Source organism: Carettochelys insculpta, chromosome 30 (assembly GCF_033958435.1).
Source record: "Carettochelys insculpta isolate YL-2023 chromosome 30, ASM3395843v1, whole genome shotgun sequence".
NCBI classification, from domain to species: domain Eukaryota; kingdom Metazoa; phylum Chordata; order Testudines; family Carettochelyidae; genus Carettochelys; species Carettochelys insculpta.
The window spans coordinates 80,453-104,590 of record NC_134166.1 but is presented as its reverse complement, the minus strand read 5'-3'; the positions used below and the strand labels follow the sequence as shown (position 1 = coordinate 104,590).

At 43.9% G+C, this 24,138-nt stretch overlaps 1 protein-coding gene across 1 annotated transcript in view; it reads left to right on the top strand.

The window, feature by feature from the left end:
* Positions 1-23,459, top strand: part of SYT11 (synaptotagmin 11) — a 51,879-nt gene extending 28,420 nt beyond the window's left edge. The window contains exons 3-4 of the mRNA XM_074981388.1: positions 4,869-4,989; positions 19,550-23,459. Of these exons, the coding sequence (XP_074837489.1) occupies positions 4,869-4,989; positions 19,550-19,860 (432 nt within the window). The 3' untranslated portion in view covers positions 19,861-23,459. The remainder of the gene's footprint in view (positions 1-4,868; positions 4,990-19,549) is intronic.
* The last annotated feature ends 679 nt before the right edge of the window (positions 23,460-24,138 follow it).

Genomic DNA, 24,138 nt, shown 5'->3' with positions numbered 1-24,138 from the left:
CAATAATGCACAGTCATCAGCAAATAGAAGAAGGTCATGGATTGTTGTAGTAGCCACTTAGTGTGAGCCTGAACTCTCTAAAGAGTGAAAATACTGCCATCTGTTCAGAACTGAATAGGTATGCCCAAGGGACAGTCCTTAAAAGCAACTAATAGTATCATTGAAAAGTAGATGCTGAACAGGAGTGGAACAAAGGACACAGCTGTGCTTTGTACCATTTGATATTTCCAAAGGTGCTGTTGTATCTCCATTGTTAAGGATGCAACCAAGCATGCCTTCATGAAAAGAAGGAACAATGTTCATAAATTTTTGAAGACAGCCAGTTCGCCCTAGTAGTTTCCAGAGCCCATTTCTGTTGACTGTGTTGAATGCCTTGGTCAAGTTGAGGAAAATCACAGAGATCCTAACGGTGCTGTCTATATTTCTCTTGTATTTGTCTAGCTGTAAATATCATCTCAGTGTCTCGACTGGCACAAAATCCACACTGGGGTTCAGGCATAATGCAATTTTTGAACACATGTAGCAAAAGTTAGTTGTAAAGGATGAGGGCCAAGATATTACCAGCTATAGACGGTCACCATAACATGCACAGTCACCTTTATAAAGTTCTGATGGAATTGCGTCACTGCCAGGTCCCTTTCCAGATTTCATCTGTTTAACAGGTTTTTGTACCTCATCAAGAGTTGGTGGCATGACCAGCTGTAAATCATTAAACCACTGAGGAATATCTTCAAGAACACTGCTGTCAAAAGCTGAGGCCTGGTTCAACACTTAGTGCTAAAATCCTTGACTGCTGGCCTGAACATTTTCACAGTCTGTGATCAAAGGGAGGCAGCAGGCTGCATTGATATATAGTCAGCAATGTGTGGCCCATAGGCTGCCTTCAATCCATCATAGAATGCTTTAAAATCATGTCTATCAGCCGCATCTTGGAGTGTAACTGCTTTGGTATTTCCAACATTTCTCTTTAATTTGCTGTAATTTGACTTGTGCCTCCTGCTTAGCTTGAATATATGCCAGTCTCCTGGAGACATTCTATTGTTGATTGAAGCAAGGTATGTCATATGCAACTTATCAAGAAGAACTTGGGCATCACAGTCCTTGTCAAACCAATCCTTGTGCCTGCATTTCTGGAAACCAAAGATCTCGACAGCAGTTCTGTAGGTTGTTTCTTTGAGGTTAAGTCAGTCATCCTCAACAGTGGGTGACCATACTGGAACTTCATTACTGATGACTAAGGAAGTATCAAGACTGCGTTGAAACAGTGCTTGTGTTTCGGGTATTTCAAGTTTATCTACAGCCAGCTTTTCTTGGCGTACAGCAGAATGATGACATTTTGGTGGACAAGGTTCAAGGAGACAACACTGCATACCATGTAGTGGTAAGACCAGGAGCCAGTGCCATGCACTACATCAGAAAGAACTCTTTGTTTTATAATGAAATAGTCATATGCCAATGATTAGACCAAGGATGTGTCCAAGTTGCTTTCTATTTGTTCACCTGTTGGAAGAATGTGCTTGCAGTAGCAAGCTCATGCTGCATACAAGTTTGAAGAAGAGTGCCATTTGAGTTCTCACCTACAATACGATGATGTCCAAACACCTTTTGTCATGTGGTGTAGTCCTGACCAAATCTACCTTTAAAAATTGCCGAGTATGTATACAACTTGGATTTAAAAAGGTACTGAAGAGATCTCTGAATTCAGGCTAGCATAAAAAGCCTCCTTTTCATCATCTGTGGCAGTCAAAGTTGGTGCATAAGCACTAACAAGTACAAAGCATTGTCCCTGCCTGGCTGTGTCTACACTTGCATTCCTCTTTCAAAAGAGGCATGCAAATGAGGGAAATCAAAAATGCAAATGAGGTGCAGATTTACATATCTGGCACCTTATTTACATATTCTTTCAAAAGAAGAAAGTAGTGTGGATGTGGCTCTTTCGAAAGTAAGCCCCCATATTCGAAAGAACCCTTCTTCCCATTAAAAAAAGGGAAGAAGGGCTCTTTTGAAGATGGGGTTTACTTTCAAAAGAGCTGCATCTACACTGCTTTTCTTCTTTTGAAAGAAGATATGCAAATCAGGTGCCACATATGTAAATCTGCTCCTCATTTACATTTTCAATTTTCCTCATTTGCATGCCTCTTTTGAAAGAGGAATGCAAGTGTAGCCACAGCCCCTCAGTTTAAGCTTTGTGATCATAATGCAAGGACTGATGGCATGTGGGTCGGATTCAAGTTAGGAGACTCGTGATGTTCTGATGGTGAAATCAACTCCTGCTTGCCTTGGATGACCCTCAGCATAGCCCACATAGTAATATGAATAGCCTGCTCCAACCGCTGAGAACTGGTTGGTACTAGAAATACATGTTTCACTTAAAGCTACAACATCAATTTTATGATGTGCAAGTTCTCTACCAATGATTGCTGTCCTGCATTTGGGAAGATCATCATGGTCAAGAAATGTGTGTATGTTCCAGTATGCAAAGCATAGTTTGTTTAGTCGTTGATTTTCGCTTGTGACTGCAAAAATTGGATATCCAGTCAGTCACGGTTAACTGGCAGGGAGCAATCAGAACAAGCTATGTTTAAGGGATTGTTTTTTCTACCCCTCTTCTTTCAAAGAAAACAGCACTGTCTCTAAATAGGGCTGCTTTGACACCTAGGCAGGATGCAGGAGCTGCTGTTGTTCCAGTTCAGCAGACAGACAGACAGAAAATCACCACACCTGGGCCACTTATGTGCTGGTTTGTGACTAAATGCTTCCAGTGGTATCCTCCACCTGCATCTGATGTCACTTGCCCATTGTCGTAAGACTTTCATCAAGAGGTAAATATATAGTGTTAAGAGAGATACTTTCACATATGAATGGATCTAAGTGAGGCTGGCTTGTGAGTTCCAACATCATTATCTCTTCTCACAATGACCTTCATGCACGGGCACAAGAACTGTGACATGTACACTGGAGGGAGAGAGAGAGAGTGTAGGTTTGAGATCAGCGTTACCTTCTCCTAGACTGATGCCCCCAAAAAGGCTTAGTGAGCAAAGTCTGCTCTGGTTTGGAATCAGAGTTCCCCCTTCTCCTAAGTACTATTGGTCCACGGCACCTTATTCCCTATAATACAGTGCAACCCCTCAAGATCACTCCACGGAGGGCTTCTTCAATCTGCCACCCTCAACACTGTAATACCCTAACACAAGGACATAGCCCAGTTCTGTCATTCATGTACATAAGCATCTTCACAAAGAATATGAAATGCTTAGTCACAGGGTGTTAACAGGCCAGTTCACTTTGAATGGTCCCTTGAAATATGTGTTAAATGTTTCCTGGACCTGAAGAGCTCTGTGTAAGCTCAAAATCATCCTCTCTCCCCAAGAGAAGTTGGTCTAACAAAAAATATTAACTCACCCACCTTGGCTGGGTCTACACTAGCGTTCTGTCAACAGAAGGGGCCTTTAGTTATTCAAAATAACTCAAGCAGCATCTACACACTTAAAGCATTCCGTTGATAGTGTTGCCAGAACTCTGCATTTTCCTTGACAGTATTATCCCTCAAAAATTTGAGGCATAACAATCTCTGCACAGAATAGTGTCGACAAAAGTGCAGTGTGGACACTTCTGTTGCCAGAGAGGGCTTCCAGTTTCCTGGCAGCCCTTTGCAGAGCTGCCATTGCACTTTCTGGCCCCAGAGGGAAGTGCAGCCTGACAGTTCTCTGTCGACTGAGTGGGTGTGTCCATACTTGCATTCCTCTTTCGAAAGAGGCATGCAAATGAGAGAAATTGAAAATGCAAATGAGGTGCATATTTGCATATTTAGCACCTCTTTTGCATATTCTTATTTCAAAAGAGCATCTTTCAAAAGAAGAAAACCAGTGCAGATGCGACTTTCAAAGATGAGGTTCACTTTTGAAAGAGCAGCGTCTACACTGGTTTTCTTTTGAAAGAAGCTCTTTCAAAATAAGAATATGCAAATGAGGTGCCAACTATGCACATATGCACCTCATTTGCATTTTCAATTTCCCGCATTTGCATACCTCTTTTGAAAGAGGAATGCAAGTGTAGATGCACCCAGTAAGTTGTGTGTAGATGCAATCTGTCATCAGAGGTTCTGTCGAGATTTCCCTATCGACAGTAACTTCTGTCGACAAATGCTTCTAGTGTAGACACAGCCCTTGTGTTTCAGGTAAAAAAATTTTTAACATATATAATGATAGTTTCATCTCTTGGAACTGTTGTATCCATGAAATTCCTACAGGCAATACGCCTGCTCCTCTCTTTCTGTAGTATCTCCTAATAGGAAAGGCTGACACTGATGTAACTGTAAACACTGAGGCCAGGTCTACACTTGGGGAGAAAGGTGATGTATGATACAAAACTCCAGCTATGTGAATAGTGTAGCTGGAGTCGATGTACCTTAGCCGAATTTCTGCAGCATCTCCACAGTGGGAGGCTGATGAGAGAAAGTCACCTGCTGACTTTTCTTACTCCTCACAACACTTGGAAGTGCTAGGGTCAATGGGAGATCAACAAGGAGTTCATTTAGCCTGTTCTTACTAAACCTGCTAAACCCAGGCTCCCCTGAGGCATCGACCTTAAGTTAAGAGTAGATAAACTTTTAATTCCTGTCCACAGTTTTAGCTGAACATTGGTACTTTCAGGAAAAGGAAAATGCTGTCCCACTAGGAGCCTCATATCCTCCTGTAATTACAAAAACAGGTTAGAAATCATTCCTGACCTTTTTACTCTAATCTGGTCATTGTTTTCTTACTGCAAGCCAACCTCTGAGATGGTTATTCACATATTTTTCCATTGAAGGACACTGGTATCTCTTTGTGATTCCCCAGGACTTCTCAATTTCTGCTTCTTTTCTACAGAAATGCATTAGCAGAGGAGAGCTGCAAGTCTCACTGTCTTACCAGCCTGTTGCACAGAGAATGACGGTTGTGGTGCTGAAAGCTAGACATTTGCCGAAAATGGACATCACTGGTCTCTCAGGTAGAAGCTATTTTCTCCAGCCTACTCATAGCTTACTGCACTCCACCTGATGAATAGTTTGGTTCTTCCCTGTAAACACAAAGGGAATGCTGTGAAATGGAGTGTTATTTACACTGTATTTGCTGATCAGTTGTTTACTGATTAGTGTTTGCTTTTCGTGTAATGTTTTGCAGTCAGTGTAACAGTAAAAATTGACCACACAGGCATCATAGAGAACAACTTTCAAAATGGCATGCTGTGTGTGTGCTAATGCAAAAAGTGCTGTTCTACCTTCATACCAGTAATACAATTTTGTGTGCAGATGAAGAAAAATAAAACCTTGCTGGGGTGAACATGAAGGAAAGAAGTTCTTCTCTAACAATATTTGAGAGCTAGGTCCAAAAGAAACCCTAACAATGAAATAGGCTCATTACTGAACAAGACACGAGAAGTCATTCTTCTGCTCTCCTCTGCGCTGGTTAGGCCTCAGCTGGAGTATTGGGTCCAGTTCCGGGCACCGGAGTTTAAGAAAGATGTGGACAGATTAGAGAGAGTCCATAAAAGAGCAACACGAATGATTAAAGATCTAGAGAACGTGACCTATGAAGAAAGGCTAAAAGAACTGGGCTTGTTTAGTTTGGAAAAGAGAAGACTGAGGGGGGACATGATAGTGTTTTCAAGTATCTAAAAGGGTGTCATAAGGAGGAGGGAGAGAACTTGTTCTTCATGGCCTCTGAGGATAGAACAAGAGGCAGTGGACTTAAACTGCAGCAAGGGAGGTTTAGGTTGGACATTAGGAAAAGGTTCCTAACTGTCAGGGTGGTCAAACAGTGGCATAAATTGCCACGGGAGGTTGTGGAATCTCCATCTCTGGAGATATTTAAGAACAGGTTAGATAGATGTCTATCAAGGATGGTTTAGACAGTACTTGGTCCTACCATGAGGGCAGGGGGCTGGATTCGATAGCCTCTCGAGGTCCCTTCCAGTCCTAGTATTCTATGATTCTGTGATTCTAGATGCAGGTTCTGCATGACGAGGTCCAGCAGCAGGGGAAATTGAATGAGTGGAAGCATGGAGAGATTCATCAGTGTGGATTACCAGTGCTGAGGAGCCCAAGCCAGGGGTATGAGGATCACATCCACCCAGTCCCTGCGAACACACGGGGAACACATGGGGAAAATGGAGGAAAGGGGTAGAGCAGCCCCAGGTCCACGGACTAAGAAATGCATCTGCTAAGGAGCCTGGTCTGGGGCCCTAGAAGGAGCAGAACTCTGGGCACTTGCAGTTGCTCCGGGATAAGTGGTAAAGCTGGGGAAAGCCCCACTTTTGGAAAACAGAGTGGAGGCTGTCCACGTGGATCAACCACTTGTGAGCAAGGAACTGCTGAATGAGGCAGTCTGCCAGCTGGTTCTGGACCCTCCTGGGAGATAGGGCACCTCCAGGTGAACAGAGTGGGCTATGCAGAGCTCCCATAGGCACTGAGCTTTGGAGCAGAGGTGGGAGAAGTGCATCCCTTCCTCCCTCCGCTGGTTGATGTAATACATAGTCATACTGCTGTCTGTTAGGACTGCCACACAGAAGCCATTGAGATGAGGTAGAAAAGCCAGATGTGAGGCAAATGGCCCAGAGCTCACACACATTGATGTGCAGAGATAACACCTCTGCTATCCACATTGCCTGAGTGGTGAGATGCTCCAGATAGGTCCCCCAGCCCAAAGTGGGTACATTCTTGACCAGGGACAGGGTAGGTTGGCAGGTGAGAAAGTGAATGCCAATGAGGACACTCTGCGGGCACTGCCACCAGCAGAGGGCATCAGAGACATGAAACATTATGACGATCATGTCTAAGCCATCCAGGCTGGGACGATACGCTGAGACCAACCTGCCTGAAGAGGGTGGAGACAGCTCCTGGTGAACAGAACCATGTATGTACATGCTTTCATGTAACCCAACAGACAGGCACATGTGGATCATGGTAATCGGAAACGTGGACAGAATAGCATAAGAGCTGGGTAAGAGCCCAGAAGTGGTGATTGTGGAGGAATACCCTGGCATGGATGGTGCTGAAAATTGCCCCAATAAACTCTGTGTTGAGCTGGATGAAGAAGGACTTTGCTGGACTGAGCAAAAGACTAGCCTTTCCTTGGTGAAAGCTACCTGAGCCTGTACCTGGTAGAACAACCCCACAGGAACCAGCTGTCCAGATATGGGTAGACTTGGATGCCATTGCGGCGGAGGAAGGCAGCCACCACCATCATGCACTTGGCAAACACCCTGGTGGGTGCAATGGAGATCCCAAAAGGGAGAGCCATAAACTGAAGTTGCAGGTGGCCCACAGTAAACTGCAGCTATTGCTGACAGGAGGGCTGGATGGCGATATGGAAGCAAGCATCCTTTAAGACAAGAGTGGTGTACCAGTCCTCTGGATACAGAGAAGGAATAATGGTGCTCGGGGACACCATACCAGACTTGTGGGAAACGGCAAACTTGTTGAGTTCCCTGGTGTCCCGGATGGGTCACATACCCCCTTTTGCCTTTGCAGCTAGAAAGTAGCTGGAGTAGAATCCCCAGGCCCTGCATGGAAGGGACACCTCTTCCACCACCCACAAGTCCAAGAGCAATTGTACTTCCTTGTGAGAAGGGTCCTGAAAGGGGTGGAGGGGCAGAGAGGAATGGAAACAGATGGCATATCACGAGGCAGGTGTCCTCATTGGTCCAATGTAATGGCTGACCAGTTGGAGGGAATGGAATGGTAGGATTCAGTGCTGCAAGTAGTCTGGTCTCGGGCACATCATCAAAAAAAGTGCTTGGCCCTGGAGCAGGACATGGATTGGCCACAACTGGCCCTGGACTGCTGACAGGGAGGGTTGCAATGAGTGTAGCAGAGCTTATGCTGGTAGATCCAAATGCCCGAGTGGTTGGAAGGGCTTGGACTGCAGCTGTGGCTTGAATGGCTTCTGCAGTGTAGCCTGGATATGTATTCATAGTATTGCGGGAATCCTTGAGACTATAAAGGCGGGAGTCAGTTTGTTGGGTAAAAAGCCCAATGCAATCAAAGGGAAGGTCCTGAATCATTTGCTGCACTTCTGGCAGAAGGTCAGAGGGTTGTAATCAGGCCACCTGGCGCATGGTGATTCCTGAGGTGATAGCCTGATCTGCCATGTCCCCCACATAAGAACATAAAAATGGCCATACTGGTCAGACCAAAGGTCCATCCAGCTCAGTATCCCATCTGCCGACAGTGGCCAATGCCAGGTGCCCCAGAGAAGGAGAACAGAAGACAATGATCAAGTGATTTATCTCCTGCCATCCATCTCCTGCCCTTGTACTGAAGGCTAGGGCACCATACTTTACCCCTGGCTAATAGCCATTTATGGACCTAACCTGCAAAAATTTATCGAGCTCTTTTTTAAACCCTAATAGAGTCCTGGCCATCACAGCCTCCTCGGGCAAGGAGTTCCACAGGTTGACTGTGCGCTGTGTGAAGAAAAATTTCCTTTTATTAGTTTTGAACCTACTATCCATCAGTTTCATTTGGTGTCCCCTAGTTCTTGTATTATGGGAAAAGGTAAATAATTTTTCTATATTCACTTTCTCCACACCATTCATGATTTTATATACCTCTATCATATTGCCCCTCAATCGCCTCTTTTCCAAACTGAAAAGTCCCAGTCTCTCTAGCCTCTCCCCATATGGGACCCGTTCCAAACCCCTAATCATCTTAGTCGCCCTTTTCTGAACCTTTTCTAATGCCAATATATCTTTTTTGAGGTGAGGAGACCACATCTGCACACAGTACTCAAGATGTGGGCATACCATAGTTTTATATAGGGGAAGTATGATATCTTTTGTCTTATTTTCTATCCCTTTTTTAATAATTCCTAACATCCTATTTGCTTTACTAACTGCCGCTGCACACTGCATGGATGTCTTCAGAGAACTATCCACTATAACTCCAAGATCCCTTTCCTGATCTGCCATAGCTAAATTTTACCCCATCTTGTTGTATGTGTAATTTGGGTTATTTTTTCCAATGTGCATTACCTTACACTTACCCACATTAAATTTCATTTGCCATTTTGCTGCCCAATCACTCAGTTTGCTGAGATCTTTTTGTAGTTCTCCACAATCCCTTTTGGTTTTGACTGTCCTGAACAACTTGGTGTCATCTGCAAACTTTGCCACCTCACTGCTTACCTCATTTTCTAGATCATTGATGAACAAGTTGAACAGGATCGGTCCCAGGACTGACCCCTGGGGAACACCACTAGTTACCCCCCTCCATTGTGAAAATTTACCATTTATTCCAACCCTTTGTTTTCTGTCTTTTAACCAATTCCCGATCCATGAAAGGATCTTTCCTCCTATCCCATGACCGCCTAATTTACATAAAAGCCTTTGGTGTGGGACCGTGTCAAAGGTTTTCTGGAAATCTAAGTATATTATGTCCACTGGGTGCCCCTTGTCCGCATGTTTATTAACCCCTTCAAAGAATTCTAATAGATTAGTTAGACACGACTTCCCTCTGCAGAAACCATGCTGACTTTTGCCCAACAATTCGTGCTCTTCTACGTGCCTTGCAATTTTATTCTTTACTATTGTTTCTACTAATTTGCCTGGTACTGATGTTAGACTTATCGGTCTATAATTGCCAGGGTCTCCTCTAGAGCCTTTTTTAAATATTGGCGTTATATTGGCCGTCTTCCAGTCATTGGGTACCGAAGCGGATTTAAAGGATAGGTTACAAACCACTGTTAATAACTCCGCAATTTCACATTTGAGTTCTTTCAGAACCCTTGGGTGAATACCGTCTGGTCCTGGAGACTTGTTACTATTCAGCTTATCAATTAACTCCAAAACCTCCTCTAATGTCACTTCAATCTGGGAGAGTTCCTCAGATTTGTCACCTAAAAAGGCTGGCTCAGATTTAGGAACCTCTGTAACATCCTCAGCCGTGAAGACTGAAGCAAAGAAATCATTTAATCACTCGGCAATGGCACTGTCTTCCTTGATCGCTCCTTTTATATCTTTGTTGTCCAAGGGCCCCACTGCTTTTTAGCAGGCTTCCTGCTTCTAATCATAGAATCATAGAATCATAGAACACTAGGACTGGAAGGGGCCTCGAGAGGCCATCGAGTCCAGTCCCCTGCCCTGACAGCAGGACCGACCACTATCTACACCATCCCTGATAGACATCTATCTAATCTGTTCTTAAATATCTCCAGCGAGGGATATTCCACAACCTCGCTTGGCAACTTATTCCAGTACTTGACCACCCTGACAGTTAGGAACTTTTTCCTAATGTCCAACCTAAACTTCCCTTGCTGCAGTTTAAGTCCATTGCCTCTTGTTCTCTCCTCAGAGGCCAAGAAGAACAAGTTTTCTCCCTCCTCCTTATGACACCCTTTAAGATATCTGAAAACCGCTATCATGTCCCCCCTCAATCTTCTTTTTTCCAAGCTAAACAAGCCCAATTCTTTCAGCCTTTCTTCATAAGTCATGTTCTCCAGACCTTTTATCATTCTAGTTGCTCTTCTCTGGACCTTCTCTAATTTCTCCACATCTTTCTTGAATTGGGGTGCCCAGAACTGGACACAATATTCCAGCTGAGGTCTAACCAGCGCAGAGTAGAGCGGTAGAATGATTTCTCGTGTCTTGTTCACAACACACCTGCTAATGCATCCCAGAATCATGTTTGCTTTTTTTGCAACAGCATCACACTGTTGACTCATATTTAACTTGTGATCTACTAGAACCCCTAGGTCCCTTTCTGCTGTACTCCTTCCTAGACAGTCTTTTCCCATTCTGTGGCTGTGTCTACACGTGCCCCAAACTTCGAAATGGCCATGCAAATGGCCATTTCGAAGTTTACTAATGAAGTGCTGAAATGCATATTCAGCGCTTCATTAGCATGCGGGCGGCAGCGGCGCTTCGAAATTGACGAGCCTTGCCGCCGCGCGGCGCATCCAGACGGGGCTCCTTTTCGAAAGGGCCCCACCTACTTCGAAGTCCCCTTATTCCCATAAGCTCATGGGAATAAGGGGACTTCGAAGAAGGTGGCGTCCTTTCGAAAAGGAGCCCCGTCTGGACGTGCCGCACGGCGGCAAGGCTCGTCAATTTCAAAGCGCCGCTGCCGCCCCCATGCTAATGAAGCGCTGAATATGCATTTCAGCGCTTCATTACTAAACTTCGAAATGGCCATTTGCATGGCCATTTCGAAGTTTGGGGCACATGTAGATGTAGCCTGTATGTGTGAAACAGATTATTCCTTCCTAAGTGCAGCACCTTACATTTATTGTTATTAAACTTCATCCTGTTTACTTCAGACCATTTCTCTAATTTATCTAGATCATTCTGAATTATGACCCTATCCTCCAAGGTAGTTGCAACCCCTCCCAGCTTGGTATCATCTGCAAACTTAATAAGCGTACTTTCTATGCCAATATCCAAATCATTAATGAAGATATTGAACAGAACTGGTCCCAAAACAGACCCCTGCGGAACTCCACTTGAAATGCTTTTCCAGCTGGATTGAGCACCATTAACAACTACTCTCTGGGTGCGATTAGCCAGCCAGTTATGCACCCACCTTATTGCAGCACGATTTAAGTTGGACTTGCCTAGTTTGTCTATAAGAATATTATGCGAGACAGTATCAAATGCTTTACTAAAGTCTAGGTATACCACATCCACTGCTTCTCCCTTATCTACGAGTCTCGTTATCGTGTCAAAAAAAGCTATCAGGTTGGTTTGACATGATTTGTTTTTTACAAAACCATGCTGGCTGTTCCCTATCACTTTACTACCTTCCAAGTGCTTGCAGATGACTTCCTTAACTACCTGCTCCATTATCTTTCCTGGCACAGAAGTTAAGCTTACTGGCCTGTAATTTCCTGGGTTGTTCTTATTCCCCTTTTTGTAGATGGGCACTATATTTGCCCTCTTCCAGTCTTCTGGAATCTCTCCTGTCTCCCATGACTTTCCAAAAATGAGAGCTAACGGCTCAGCTACCTCTTCTATCAGCTCCTTGAGGATTCTAGGATGCATTTCATTAGGCCCTGGTGACTTGCAGACATCTAATTTTTCCAAATGGTTTTTAACTTGTTCTTTTTTTATTTCAAAAACTAATTCTACCCTTTTTCCACCAGCATTCACTATGTCAGGCATTCCTTCAGATTTCTCTGTGAAGACCGAAACAAAGAAGTCATTAAGCATCTCTGCCATTTCCAAGTTCCCCATTACTGTTTCTCCCTCCTCACTGAGCAATGGCCCTACCCTGTCCTTGGTCTTCCTCTTGTTTCTAATATATTTGTAAAAGGCCTTCTTTTTATGCCTGTAGCTAGTTGGAGCTCATTTTGTGCCTTAGCCCTTCTAATTTTACTCCTGCATTCCTGTGTTATTTGCCTGTGTTCATTCTTTGTAATTTGTCCCAGTTTCCATTTTTATAGGATTCCTTTTTTAGTTTGAGATCATGCAGGATCTCCTTGTTAAGCCAAGGCGGTCTTTGCCCATATTTACTATCTTTCCTACATAGGGGAATAGCTTGTTTTTGGGCCCTTAATAATGTCTCTTTGAAAAACTGCCAACTCTCCTCAGTTGTTTTTCCCCTCAGTTTTTCCTCCCATGGGATCTTACCTACCAGCTCTCTGAGTTTACCAAAATCTGCCTTCCTGAAAGCCATCATCTCTAGTTTGCTATTTTCTCTCCTACCAGTCCTTAGAATTGTCAATTCTATGATTTCATGATCACTTTCACCCAAGCAGTCTCCCACCTTCAAATTCTCAACCAAGTCCTCCTTATTTGTCAAAATCAAATCCAGAACAGTTTCTCCCCTGGTGGCTTTTTCAACTTTTTGGAATAAAAAATTGTCTCTAATGCAGTCTAAGAACTTATTGGATAGTCTGTGCCCCGCTGTATTAGTGTCCCAGCATATATCTGGATAGTTAAAGTCCCCCATCACCACCAAATCCTGGGCTCTGGATGATTTTGTTAGTTGCTTAAAAAAAGCATCATCCACCTCTTCCACCTGGTTAGGTGGCCTGTAGTAGACTCCTAACAGGACATCACCCTTGTTTTTTACCCCTCTTAAACTAACCCACAGACTCTCAACACGTCCATCTCCTATGTCCATCTCCACCTCAGTCCAAGTATGTACATTTTTTATATATAAGGCAACACCTCTCCCCTTTTTTCCCTGTCTGTCTTTCCTAACCAGGCTGTAGCCTTCAATACCAGCATTCCAATCATGTGTATTATCCCACCAAGTTTCTGTGATGCCAATGATATCATAGTTGTATTTATTTATTAGCACTTCCAGTTCTTCCTGCTTATTACCCATACTTCTTGCATTGGTATATAGGCATCTCAGATATTGATTTGAACTTGCCCCCCAGTTTTTTCCTGGCCCTCTTTTTACTCTGATATTGTTGCCCATGCTCCTTCCGACCCATCTCCCAGGTTTCCATGTTCTCCACTAACCTGCGGGCTTTGCTTCCCTGTCCCCAGCAAAAACATTTTACTATAATTTTTTGAATTTTTGGCTAGCTGTTCCTCAAAATCTTTTTTGGCTTTTCTTACTACATTATGACACACAATTTGGGAGTGTTTATGTTCCTTTCTATTTTCTTCACTAGGATTTGACTTCCACTTTTTAAAAGCTGCCCTTTTCTCTCTCACTGCCTTTTTAACATGGCTGTTAAGCCATGGTGGTTCTTTGTTAGGTCTCTTACTGTGTTTTTTTATTTGGGGTATACCTGTAAGTTGGGCCTCTAGTATGGTGTCTTTAAACAGTTTCCATGCAGCTTCCAGGGATTTTAGTTTAGTTACTCTACCTTTTAGTTTCTGTTTAACTAGCTTCCTCATTTTAGTGTAATTCCCCTTTTTGAAATTAAATGCCAGAGTGTTTGACCGCTGCGGTGTTCTTCTCAACACAGGAATATTAAAAGTTATTATATTGTGGTCACTATTTCCAAGCGGTCCAGTAACAGTTACTTCTTGGACCAGATCCTGCGTTCCAGTCAGGACTAGATCGAGAATTGACTCTCCCCTTGTGGGTTCCTCTACTAGCTGCTCCAAGAAGCAGTCATTTAAGGCATCAAGAAATTTAATCTCTGAATCCCGTCCTGAGGTGACATGTATCCAATCAATATGGGGATAATTGAGATCGCCTATTATTACTGTGTTTTTTATTGTGATAGCCTCTTTAATCTCCCTTAACATTTCAGCATCACTATCACTGTCCTGGTTAGGTGGTCGGTAATATATTCCTAATGCCATATTCATATTAGAGGAATGAATTGTTATCCATAATGATTCTATGGGACATTTTGATTCCTTTAGGATTTTTGTTTCATTTGATTCTATATTATCCTTCACATATAGTACCACTCCGCCACCCGCACGACCTGTTCTGTCTTTCCGATATAATTTATATCCCGGTATGATAGTGTCCCACTGATTGTCCTCATTCCACCATGTTTCTGTGATGCCTATTATGTCAACTTCCTCCTTTGATATGAGGTACTCCAGTTCACCCATCTTATTAGACAGACTCCTAGCATTTGTGTAAAAGCACTTTAAAAAACTACCACTATTTATATGTCTGCCTTTCACAGATGCCTTGGATTTTTTTATATACGATTGTTTCACATCTGATCTTGCCCATATATTATTTCCCCCGTTCCCTATCTGACTAACTTCTAGGGAATCCCTATCTATGGAGCCTCGTGTAAGAGAAGTCTCCATCCAATCCACGTGCTCCCCCGCACCAATCGGCTTTCCCCCACAGCCAGTGCTGTCTGCAGGCAGGTTTGTGACACCACTTTACCCTCCTGCATAGGGCTGAGAACACCTCCTGCAAGTCCTTAGGTACTGATTTCTTGAACTTGAGAGACACAGCCCAGGAGTCCTAGTTATATTGTCTCAGGATGACCAGCTGGTTAGCCACCTAAGCATCAGGCTCCCAGTGGATTACACCTTTCTCCCAAAGAGGTGTATGTTTTGCAAGCTTGGACTTCCAGACTGCAGCCTGTTGACCTTGATGCTCCTTCTCATTAACCACATCCACCATCAAGGAGCAGGGTGGGGGCGGTGGGGGGAGTATACAGGTACAAGTGTTTACACGCCATTCCCCTGGGCAGGTGGAGAAATGAAAGCTGGTGTTTGCCATTTGGTGGAGGCTGCAGACATCATAGTTTTGTTATAAACCGGAGGGTCAAAGGTGGTGAGGTGATGGTCCCGCCAAAGTGAGGATGTCATAGGTGGGGTCAGTTGACTCAGCAACTTCCTCCAGTGGAAGGTTGAGGCTGGTAGCCACATGCCAGAGGAGGTCCTGGAGCACTCAGAAGTTGTGGGCGGAGGCCCCAAGACCTATGTGCCTACCACTCCCTTGTCTGGAGGGGAGCTGGAGGAAGGCATCTGGTGTCGGGTCCTCCAGGTGATGAAGTAGGGTACAAGGGGCTGCCTCTGAAGGAGTAGGAAGGTGGGAGTCCAGAGAAGGACAGCTGACCTTAGCCTCAGAAGGTAGCTGAGGTATGCGACTTGAGTAGAAGGCATAGTGCTCTGTGCCTCATGATATGCCCAGGGCATCCAAAACTGCCACCAGGAAGACGGCCATTGAGAGGCACCCAAGCCCTGATCCAGGTTAGGATCCCCCATGCTGGAGGGGTTGGACACAACCAAGTTCTCTCCCAAAGAAGCAGGCAAGGTCAAGTGAGAAAGTCATGATGGGGGGTGACCTGGCCTCAGCCATTGGTAGAGCGTGGTCAGTGTTGAGCTTGGAACATGACAGCCCATGAGACTGATGAGGTGAGTGAGACCATTGAGGACAGCAAGGGCAGTGCTGAGATGACAGGCGGTGCTGAGAGCCAGACTGGTGCCAACAGGCAGACTGGCATTGAAAAGCAGAGTGATACCTCAATGAGACAGGATGAGGAAAGCTGGACCAGTGTCAAGACAGGGACTAGCGACAGGAACAAGATTGGCACCCAGACATAAGATGGTGCCAAGGGCTGGTGCAGCACTGAGAAAATGACCAGTGCTGAAATGAAGATTGGCGTCGAGAGTGGGACCAGTACCAAGATGGAGACCTGTGTCAAGAATAGGACTGGTGCCAATACGGAGACCTGCATCAAGAGCAAGAACTGCATAGGGAGCAGAAATGCTGAGGAAGCGAAACCCTGCACATCACAGAGAGCAGGTACAGAGAGCTGGCTCCGCAAGGTTCCTGATGAATAGACCCTGAACCAGAGTGGACAGCGGGACCAAGTTTCAGAATGTCAATGGTGCTGGGGTGTGAATAAGACTGTTGCTGGATGGGGTCAAGATGAATGGATTCTAGAGCCTGACATTGAGCATCCAGGAGATGGAATAGGGTCTAGGGAGGCACAGTGCCAGACATCACTGCAGGAGAGTGTGCCAAGGAGCTGGAATCAGATCTACCTGTGACGGAAACCCTGGAACATGAATGGGCAGGTGTCAAGCAGGATGGAGATCAAAGCAGCTAGTGCGACTGGTGCCGCAAATCAGACCAGTCGGCCAGGACTCAGAGCAGGACTGGGATTCTGCGTTGTTGGGTGCTGGTGACTGAACAGGCACAGCCATAGAAGCAGGCTTACCCTTGGAGATGCACCAAGGGGCAAGGGACTCAGTCTGAGCCAGGGAGATCATAATTTCAATAAATTCTTGTGCCACACAGTATGTATCAGGCATAGACAAAGGGCCAACTGGCACCTGATCATTTCTGGGCAAGTCCAGGAGGATCAGACTTGGTGTGTATGACACTGGGGTATTGGGATCACGGACCCCAGGACTGGCGGGTGCTGTCCGCACTGAGGGTGCTGAGGTTGATGGAGCAAGTACCTATGATATAGACATCTTAGAGACATGCACCGGAGAGTGAGATTGGTGCCACACTGGAGGCTTTGGGTGAGGTCTGCACCTTTTTTTTTGGCACTGGACCTGGAGCCAAAGATGGCATGCTGCACACTGAAGGAGCGGGTACAAAGCCTTGCCATGGAGGTTAGAGTGCTGTCTCCATAAGGAACTGATGGAACTGAAAGTCACACTCCCTGTGAGTGCAGGGCTTGAAACCTCTGCAGATATGGCACTTATCAGTTACATGACCTTCACCCAAATAATGAAGACAGAAGTTTTGAGGATCGCTTGTTGGCATGAACTTCAAGCAGTCATTGCATTACTTAAAGCCCAAGGATTTTGTCATACCCTTCTCCCCCCCGTAGGGAAGAAGGGAGGAGGAAAGACTTTCCCTACTGGAAGACTACCTAACACTGACTTAAACAACTCGAAGAAGAATGACGCATTCATTCATAAATGAATTCTGCAACAATAAATTCTAAGCTCAACATTAATTATTATTTTAACTATTTAAATAAAAATTACTGTTGATAAAAATCTGTTGATTTGCGCATGTATGTTAATGTGGACACAGTAGTTAAAACAATCTGGATTGTTTAAGAAGCTAGGTCCCTTCATTCTTCTCAGCAGCATCAGCTAAGGAAAAAAAAATGTAGGTCCTACATACAGGAAGGGGCAAATGACTTCGGAAAGTAGGTGACTGAAAAATAGTTCAGGGCATCATGGACAAAACAATATGGGCTCCCAGAGTGACGCTCTGGACAAAAGAGCTAATGGGATCCTTTTATTTACAAACCAGGTTGTAACGAGCAGGGCTAGGGAGGCGATTTTTACCTTTGTACACAGCATTGGAGCGCCCCCTCACCCCACCCCACACTAAAATATTGCAACTAGTTCTGGTATTCATATTTTACAAGCAATATTGAAAAATTGGAGCGTGCAGAGCAGAACTACAAGAATGATTTGAGGGACAGGAAAATTGTCTTACTACAAAGTACTTGTAAAGCTCAGTCTATTTTGCTTATCAAAAGATCACTAAACTGTTACTCGACTACAGTATATAAGTGCCATGTAGGAGAATTGCCTCAGGCAATGGCCACACCTGCTCCCTACACAGTTTGGTCCTGGGGCTCAGTCCTGTGTTCAGGCCTCAGTTGGCTGATGCCCAGCTCCTTGGGCAGGCACCATGTTTAGTCTAGTCCCAAAGTCAAACAGCCCAAGCCCAGGGGCAGGGCAGGGCAACCAATAACCAGTCACTACAAAGTCCCAAATCTAAGCCCAGGCCCTGGGGCAAGGCAGGTGGTAAACAAAAGCATATGAAAGCCAAGGCCCTGGTGCAGGGCAGGGCAGCAAACATACAGCCAACGTACAGAGCAGGCCCAGGCCCAGGCCCGCACAAGCAGAGAGAGCAAGGCCACCCAGGCCTGTGCCTGGACTAGTGAGAGGGTAGTGGGCGGGGGGGGGCACAGGACCACCACTCCACTGTGTCAAAGCCCACGGCCCTGTTGGCAGCAGTGATCTGCCACTAGGATCAGCGAGGCACCATACCGAAACAAGCTGACCCCCATTACCTCAGGCCACTTCCTTATCTCCCCTTTCCTCATATCTGTGTAATGCTGGTCAAACTTTTCTAGGTCTGGCAAGGTGCTACAGAGAGTAGTTCCTCCTTTGGGTCTTCCAGCAGGGGTCCCAGTGATTCGGGCCAGCCTCCTGGTCAAGTGCTGGTTGGGATTCTCTGGGTCCTGAGGGCTGCGATGTCTTGGCCACAATATGTACTTCCTCCTCAGGGTCATCTGGCAGGAGTCCCAGTGGTCCGGGCCAGTCCTCCATCTTTAGGAGCAGCTCCTCCTCTTCCCACCCAGAGAGTTCAGAGCTTCTGTCTGGCCTCTCTGGTGGCTGGACCCCTATGGAGCCCTTGGTTGGGAGTTTTATATAGGTATCAGCACCTCCTGCCTTCCAGCCAGGCAAGGGAGCAGGACTAAAATCCGTCCACTACAGTGCAGGGAAAGACACTGATAGGAATAAGAGGGTTTTGATGTTTGCAGGGTCCTTTCGAAAAGGACCCCCATGTAGACGAGCCGCGCGCAAGTGAAATGTGGCACTTTCAAAGTGCTGCAGCTGGCAGCATGCTAATGAGACGCTGAATATTCATTTCAGCGCCTCATTAGAATTCTTTGATTTGGCCATTAGCATGGCCATTTCTGAGGTTTTTTCCCTGAGTGTAGTTGTAGGCTTAAAGTTTAGTTGCTTAAATTTCAGCAAAGGAGGTTTAGGTTGGATGTTAAGAAAAAAGTCCTGACTGTCCAGGTGGTTAAGCACTGGACTAAATTGCCTAGGAGGCTGCGGAATCTTCATCGTTGGGCATATTTAAGACGTAGGTCAGATAAACGTCTGTCAAGGATGATTTAGAGATGGCTCTTGGTCCTGCCATGAGTGCAGGGAACTGGCCTCAATTACTTTTCCAGGTTCCTTCCAGTTCTAGTATTTTGTGATTCTATAAGTTTTTCATCTGGGGAATTATTCATGCTGATTCTTCACCTGTAAGAGAACCGGGGATTTAAATAAACTTTCTCAGGTATTTACAAGAGGATGAACTTTGACTTCTGTTTAGATTCTCTGATTTCCTGGTTGGACCACTTAAGGCACACTATTCCAAGGAGAATTATTAGGCTGTGTTATTGGTTTTCTTTTTCCTTTTTTTTGGCAGATCCCTATGTTAAGGTGAATGTTTATTATGGCAGAAAACGCATAGCAAAAAAGAAAACCCATGTGAAGAAGTGCACTTTGAATCCCATCTTTAATGAATCCTTCATTTATGATATCCCTGTGGATCTCCTTCCTGACATCAGCATTGAGTTTCTAGTCATCGATTTCGACCGCACCACAAAAAATGAGGTAGTAGGTCGGTTGATTTTGGGAGCACACAGCATCACCTCAAGTGGCATGGAACACTGGCGAGAGGTGTGTGAGCACCCCAGAAAGCAGGTTGCCAAATGGCACAGCCTGAATGAATACTAGTCGAGGCTACAGCAGCAACTACTGGCTCACAGAACAGACCTAAACCTTGTTTTAGTCATAGAACTAAACTTTTGTAAGATGCAGCTGATTGGTTCTCACGTGATGTGATTTTTGCAGGGCACTAAAATTCTAAAAAGCATTAAATTTAAAAATACCACAAATATATGTAAGTGTAATCACGCTATTGCATGCCTAATAAAAACTAAAATGAGTGTAACTTACCAATATCAAGTTGCAGATTTTAATATTACTGTTACTATGGAAGTTGTGTTTGTGCCGAACTGTCTTTGCTGGTATTCACCACAGCTCCCCTCTCTTTATTAGGCTTCTTCCAAAGTTTCTGAATTCTACTGTTTAACCTCTAATTTCTTGTTACTTCATCTGGCTATTGATTCCTGCTGGTCTGTCCTTTGTTTGGGAAGCATTAATTGCATTCAGCAATAATGTGAAGAGATATATTATGGTAGAATGGTTCTTTCCTTTTAAGAAAAATGCCTTGTAAGTTGGTATTGGAATATTTCCCTTTGTGATATATTTGCTTTAAAGCTATAAAGTAATGCTTGAAGGTACAGACATCTAATATTGAAATAATAGCAACCTGATCACTTTGCTTTTGCCATATGGAATTTGGTTCAGGATAAATATTTGGCGCATCCCAAACTCTCACAGAGCATAAATATTTTACTCCACTCTATGTATGTATAAAGGATTCATACAGCGCACTGTGACAAGTATAAGGGGAGTAGCCATGTTAGTCTATTTCCGCAAAAACAACAAGTCCTGTGGCACCTGATAGACTAACCAATTTATTGGAGCACAAGGTTTCGTGGGCAAAGACTGAGCCATATGACGAAGTGGGTCTTTGACCATGAAAGTTTATGCTCCAATAAAATCTGTTAGTCTATAAGGTGCCACAGGACTTCTAGTTTTTACAGAGCATTATAAGCTAAATGCATGTTTCAGCTGAGGGAGACTGAGACTAATTCTGCTGAAGGATTTGTTTTTAATTCTGCCTGAGCATTATCTTGTACCAGCCTGACAATGATATTTCAGAAATTAGACAGAGAACTTTATGCCGTAGAAAGGCTTTTTAATGAACAGTGTAATCAAATAATTAATACTCTATTCTCTTCCACATTTGACTTGAGAGTCTATTAAATGTACTTTTTAACTGTTTGTTTCTATAATAGCAAGTATTCAAAGCATTAGCCTTAATCTACATTGAGAAAAATAAAAGTCTTCTCAAAACATGAATTAAATGCTCAAATAAAAGTACAAAGCATTCTGAATTAGCCTTACTTTTTTTTGCTTCCAAGAATTAGAATTTGGTTACTGTCACCTTTGGAATTTAAAACGTAAGTGGATAACTGTGACTTGTAGCGCTTCATAGACCAAATTCTTCATTCAGAAGCACATGTTCCCAAGTTCTGTAATGATAACCAAAGGATAGATGCAAATATACTAAAGATCACTGGAAAAACACTGGTCTAAATTTTTGTACAAAATGGTATTGTGACAAAGTAATGGGATTTGGCTTCCTATAACAAGTCAATTTTTATTTTAAATACAAGCTTTGTTATATGGCATGCATGGGGGACAGGAGATGTAGGTTGCTCAGATGTGGTTACTCGAGCTCTTGGCCCCACTCAGGTTGCCTGCCTCAGCCAGACTCCCAGCTGTTGGGCACCCGCCTTGCTCGGACTACCAGCCCCACTGTTGCTGGCCCCACACCCGGCTTGGGCTGCAAGTGTATTGTTTCAAACTGCTCCTGGCAAGAATGTGCTAGCAGTAGACAGTTATTGATATATACCAGCCCTGCATCCACCAGCGCTGGCAGATGCCAGTTAACTGAGTTTTTTGGATGTTAAAGTGCCAGATAACAAGGCTTGTATTATTAGCAAGCTGATTATAAACAGTTATAAGAAGAGGCCTAGTAAACAGCTCCTCCGCAGGGATTTGAGTTTATTTTTAAACACTACACATTAAAAAAAGAAAGAAGAACTGAGTGGGCAGATAAGCACACAGGAGACTGCAAGTTTTCAGTATTCATTTTGTTGCCTCAGTGCAGCCACTATTCTGTGCCCTGTGGAATGTAAATAATGTATTATAAGTAAATTTAAAAAAAAATCATTTAACTGTTTAACTTGAGACAACTGAATTTTAGATCCCTGTTGGAAAAAACACAAGCCTCACAAATGTTCTTGCTATTGAAAGTAGACTAACTGAGCATGTCTTAGTCTCCAGTTTGCTCTGCAGCCATAATATAGAGCAACTGCTGCCAAGTTAGTAACAACTTACATTATACCATGCATTACCGTCTCAGCAGCACTTTCTGACAAACTGTCTTCAGAAACTTGAATCTTTCCATTGGCAGCTTTTGGTGCTTGTCGGAACTCCCATCAAGAGAACATTTCCGTGGAGCTGTGTTAATGCGGATGGGACTAATAGTCACATTGGCTATGTTTACATGGTGTATTTCAAAATAATTTATGCTGTTTGCAGAGAACAAATTGTGTAAATTATCTCAAAATACGTTATTTCAAATTTGGTACCACCCAAACGGCACTGAAGTTTGGAATAAGGAGCTATTCTGAAAGTTCCATTAACCCCTCTCACAGCAAAGGATAATGGAATGGAATACTGTGCTTAAAATAGCACACGGAGTCTAAACATAGCCATTGAGTCTGAAGTCCTCTCGATTTTGGAACTACATGCACCTGACGAAGTGGGTCTTTGCCCATGAAGGCTTATGCTCCAAAAAGTCTTAGTCTATAAGGTGCCACGGGATGTCTCGTTCTCTCAGTTTTTGTAGGTCTTACAATACAGTAAACACAGCATGGGCTTCGCCATATGATTTACAAGGACACCTCAGTCTTGAACACAAGGCTTCCTGCTTGAAGTTAACAGTAGATTTTACTCTGTCTTAATTCCTTTCTGTCTCTTCAATGTGTTACTGGCGCTCAGCCATGAACTGAAAAGATTTTCTTGTGGAAGCTGCTGCGGATCTGTTTAAATCCTGATATTTGCACTGAGCAATCGGATTGTTAAAGGTCAGAGTCTGTCATCCTTCCTTCCATATCCTCCCCCCACTATAAAAATAATTGCTTGAGTACATTCCATTCAAAAGTCATTAAGAGGTTCCCCTTTTATCTTTATGAGAAATATGCTTTAGCTTATATCATCTCCTTAGTCCATCTCCTTTAGTTGAAAAAGGAACGACTAACACCTTGTCAAAGCAGAGGGCTCAGGATAAATAAACTAAGACTTATTGGGCAGATCTGAATAACTCCAATACTTCTTAGGAATAATGGGAAATTGAAGATTTGCAGATAATTTTTCTTTGATATAAAATTGATAGTCGCTGACAGCTGCCTCATGGTGGAATCTCCCAAATGTGTTTTTTCTTTACCTTGTGTCTTCAGTTGTAAAATTAACTTGAACAGTTACAAATTTGTGGTAAAAAAAAGTAAAAATGCAAAAAACCCTAATTTGAGATGTGTAAAATGCATAATACTGTATGCTAATCTACAAAATGTAATGCTATCTTGTATGTTGAATTTGTTAATGCACATTGAGTGTGCAAATAAAGACTGATTCACTTTAAATAGCTGACTGTGGACCATTAGTAGAAATCAGAATACAAATTTATTTAAAACCATCAGTATAAAAACTATTTTTAAGAATTAATTTCTAAAATGTGTGTGCCTGCCATAACCTGTTACATTTCTTAGACCGCAGCAACTCACACACAAAGAAAACAACAAAGTGGTAGCTGAGGAACGCAAAAATGCAGAATGCAAGCTAATTAAAATCTGCTTGTCCCTTCACTGCGTTTAATTGTATCAGAACCACCACGATGGCCCAAGCAAGAAAGAAAGTAGGTTAGTAGATGGAGAAAAACCACTCATAAGAGTTTGCAGTCCTGATGCAGGCTCCTTTGTTGACCATGCACAGCCAATATTAATCCAGTATGTTTCTTGATTCCTAGGGCTGCGTCTACACGTGCACGCTACTTCGAAGTAGCGGCAGTAACTTCGAAATAGCGCCCGTCACGTCTACACGTGTTGGGCGCTATTTTGAAGTTGAAATCGACGTTAGGCGGCGAGACGTCGAAGTCGCTAACCCCATGAGCGGATGGGAATAGCGCCCTACTTCGACGTTCAACATCGAAGTAGGGACGTGTAGACGATCCGCGTCCCGCAACATCGAAATAGCGGGGTCCTCCATGGCGGCCATCAGCTGGGGGGTTGAGAGATACTCTCTCTCCAGCCCTTGCGG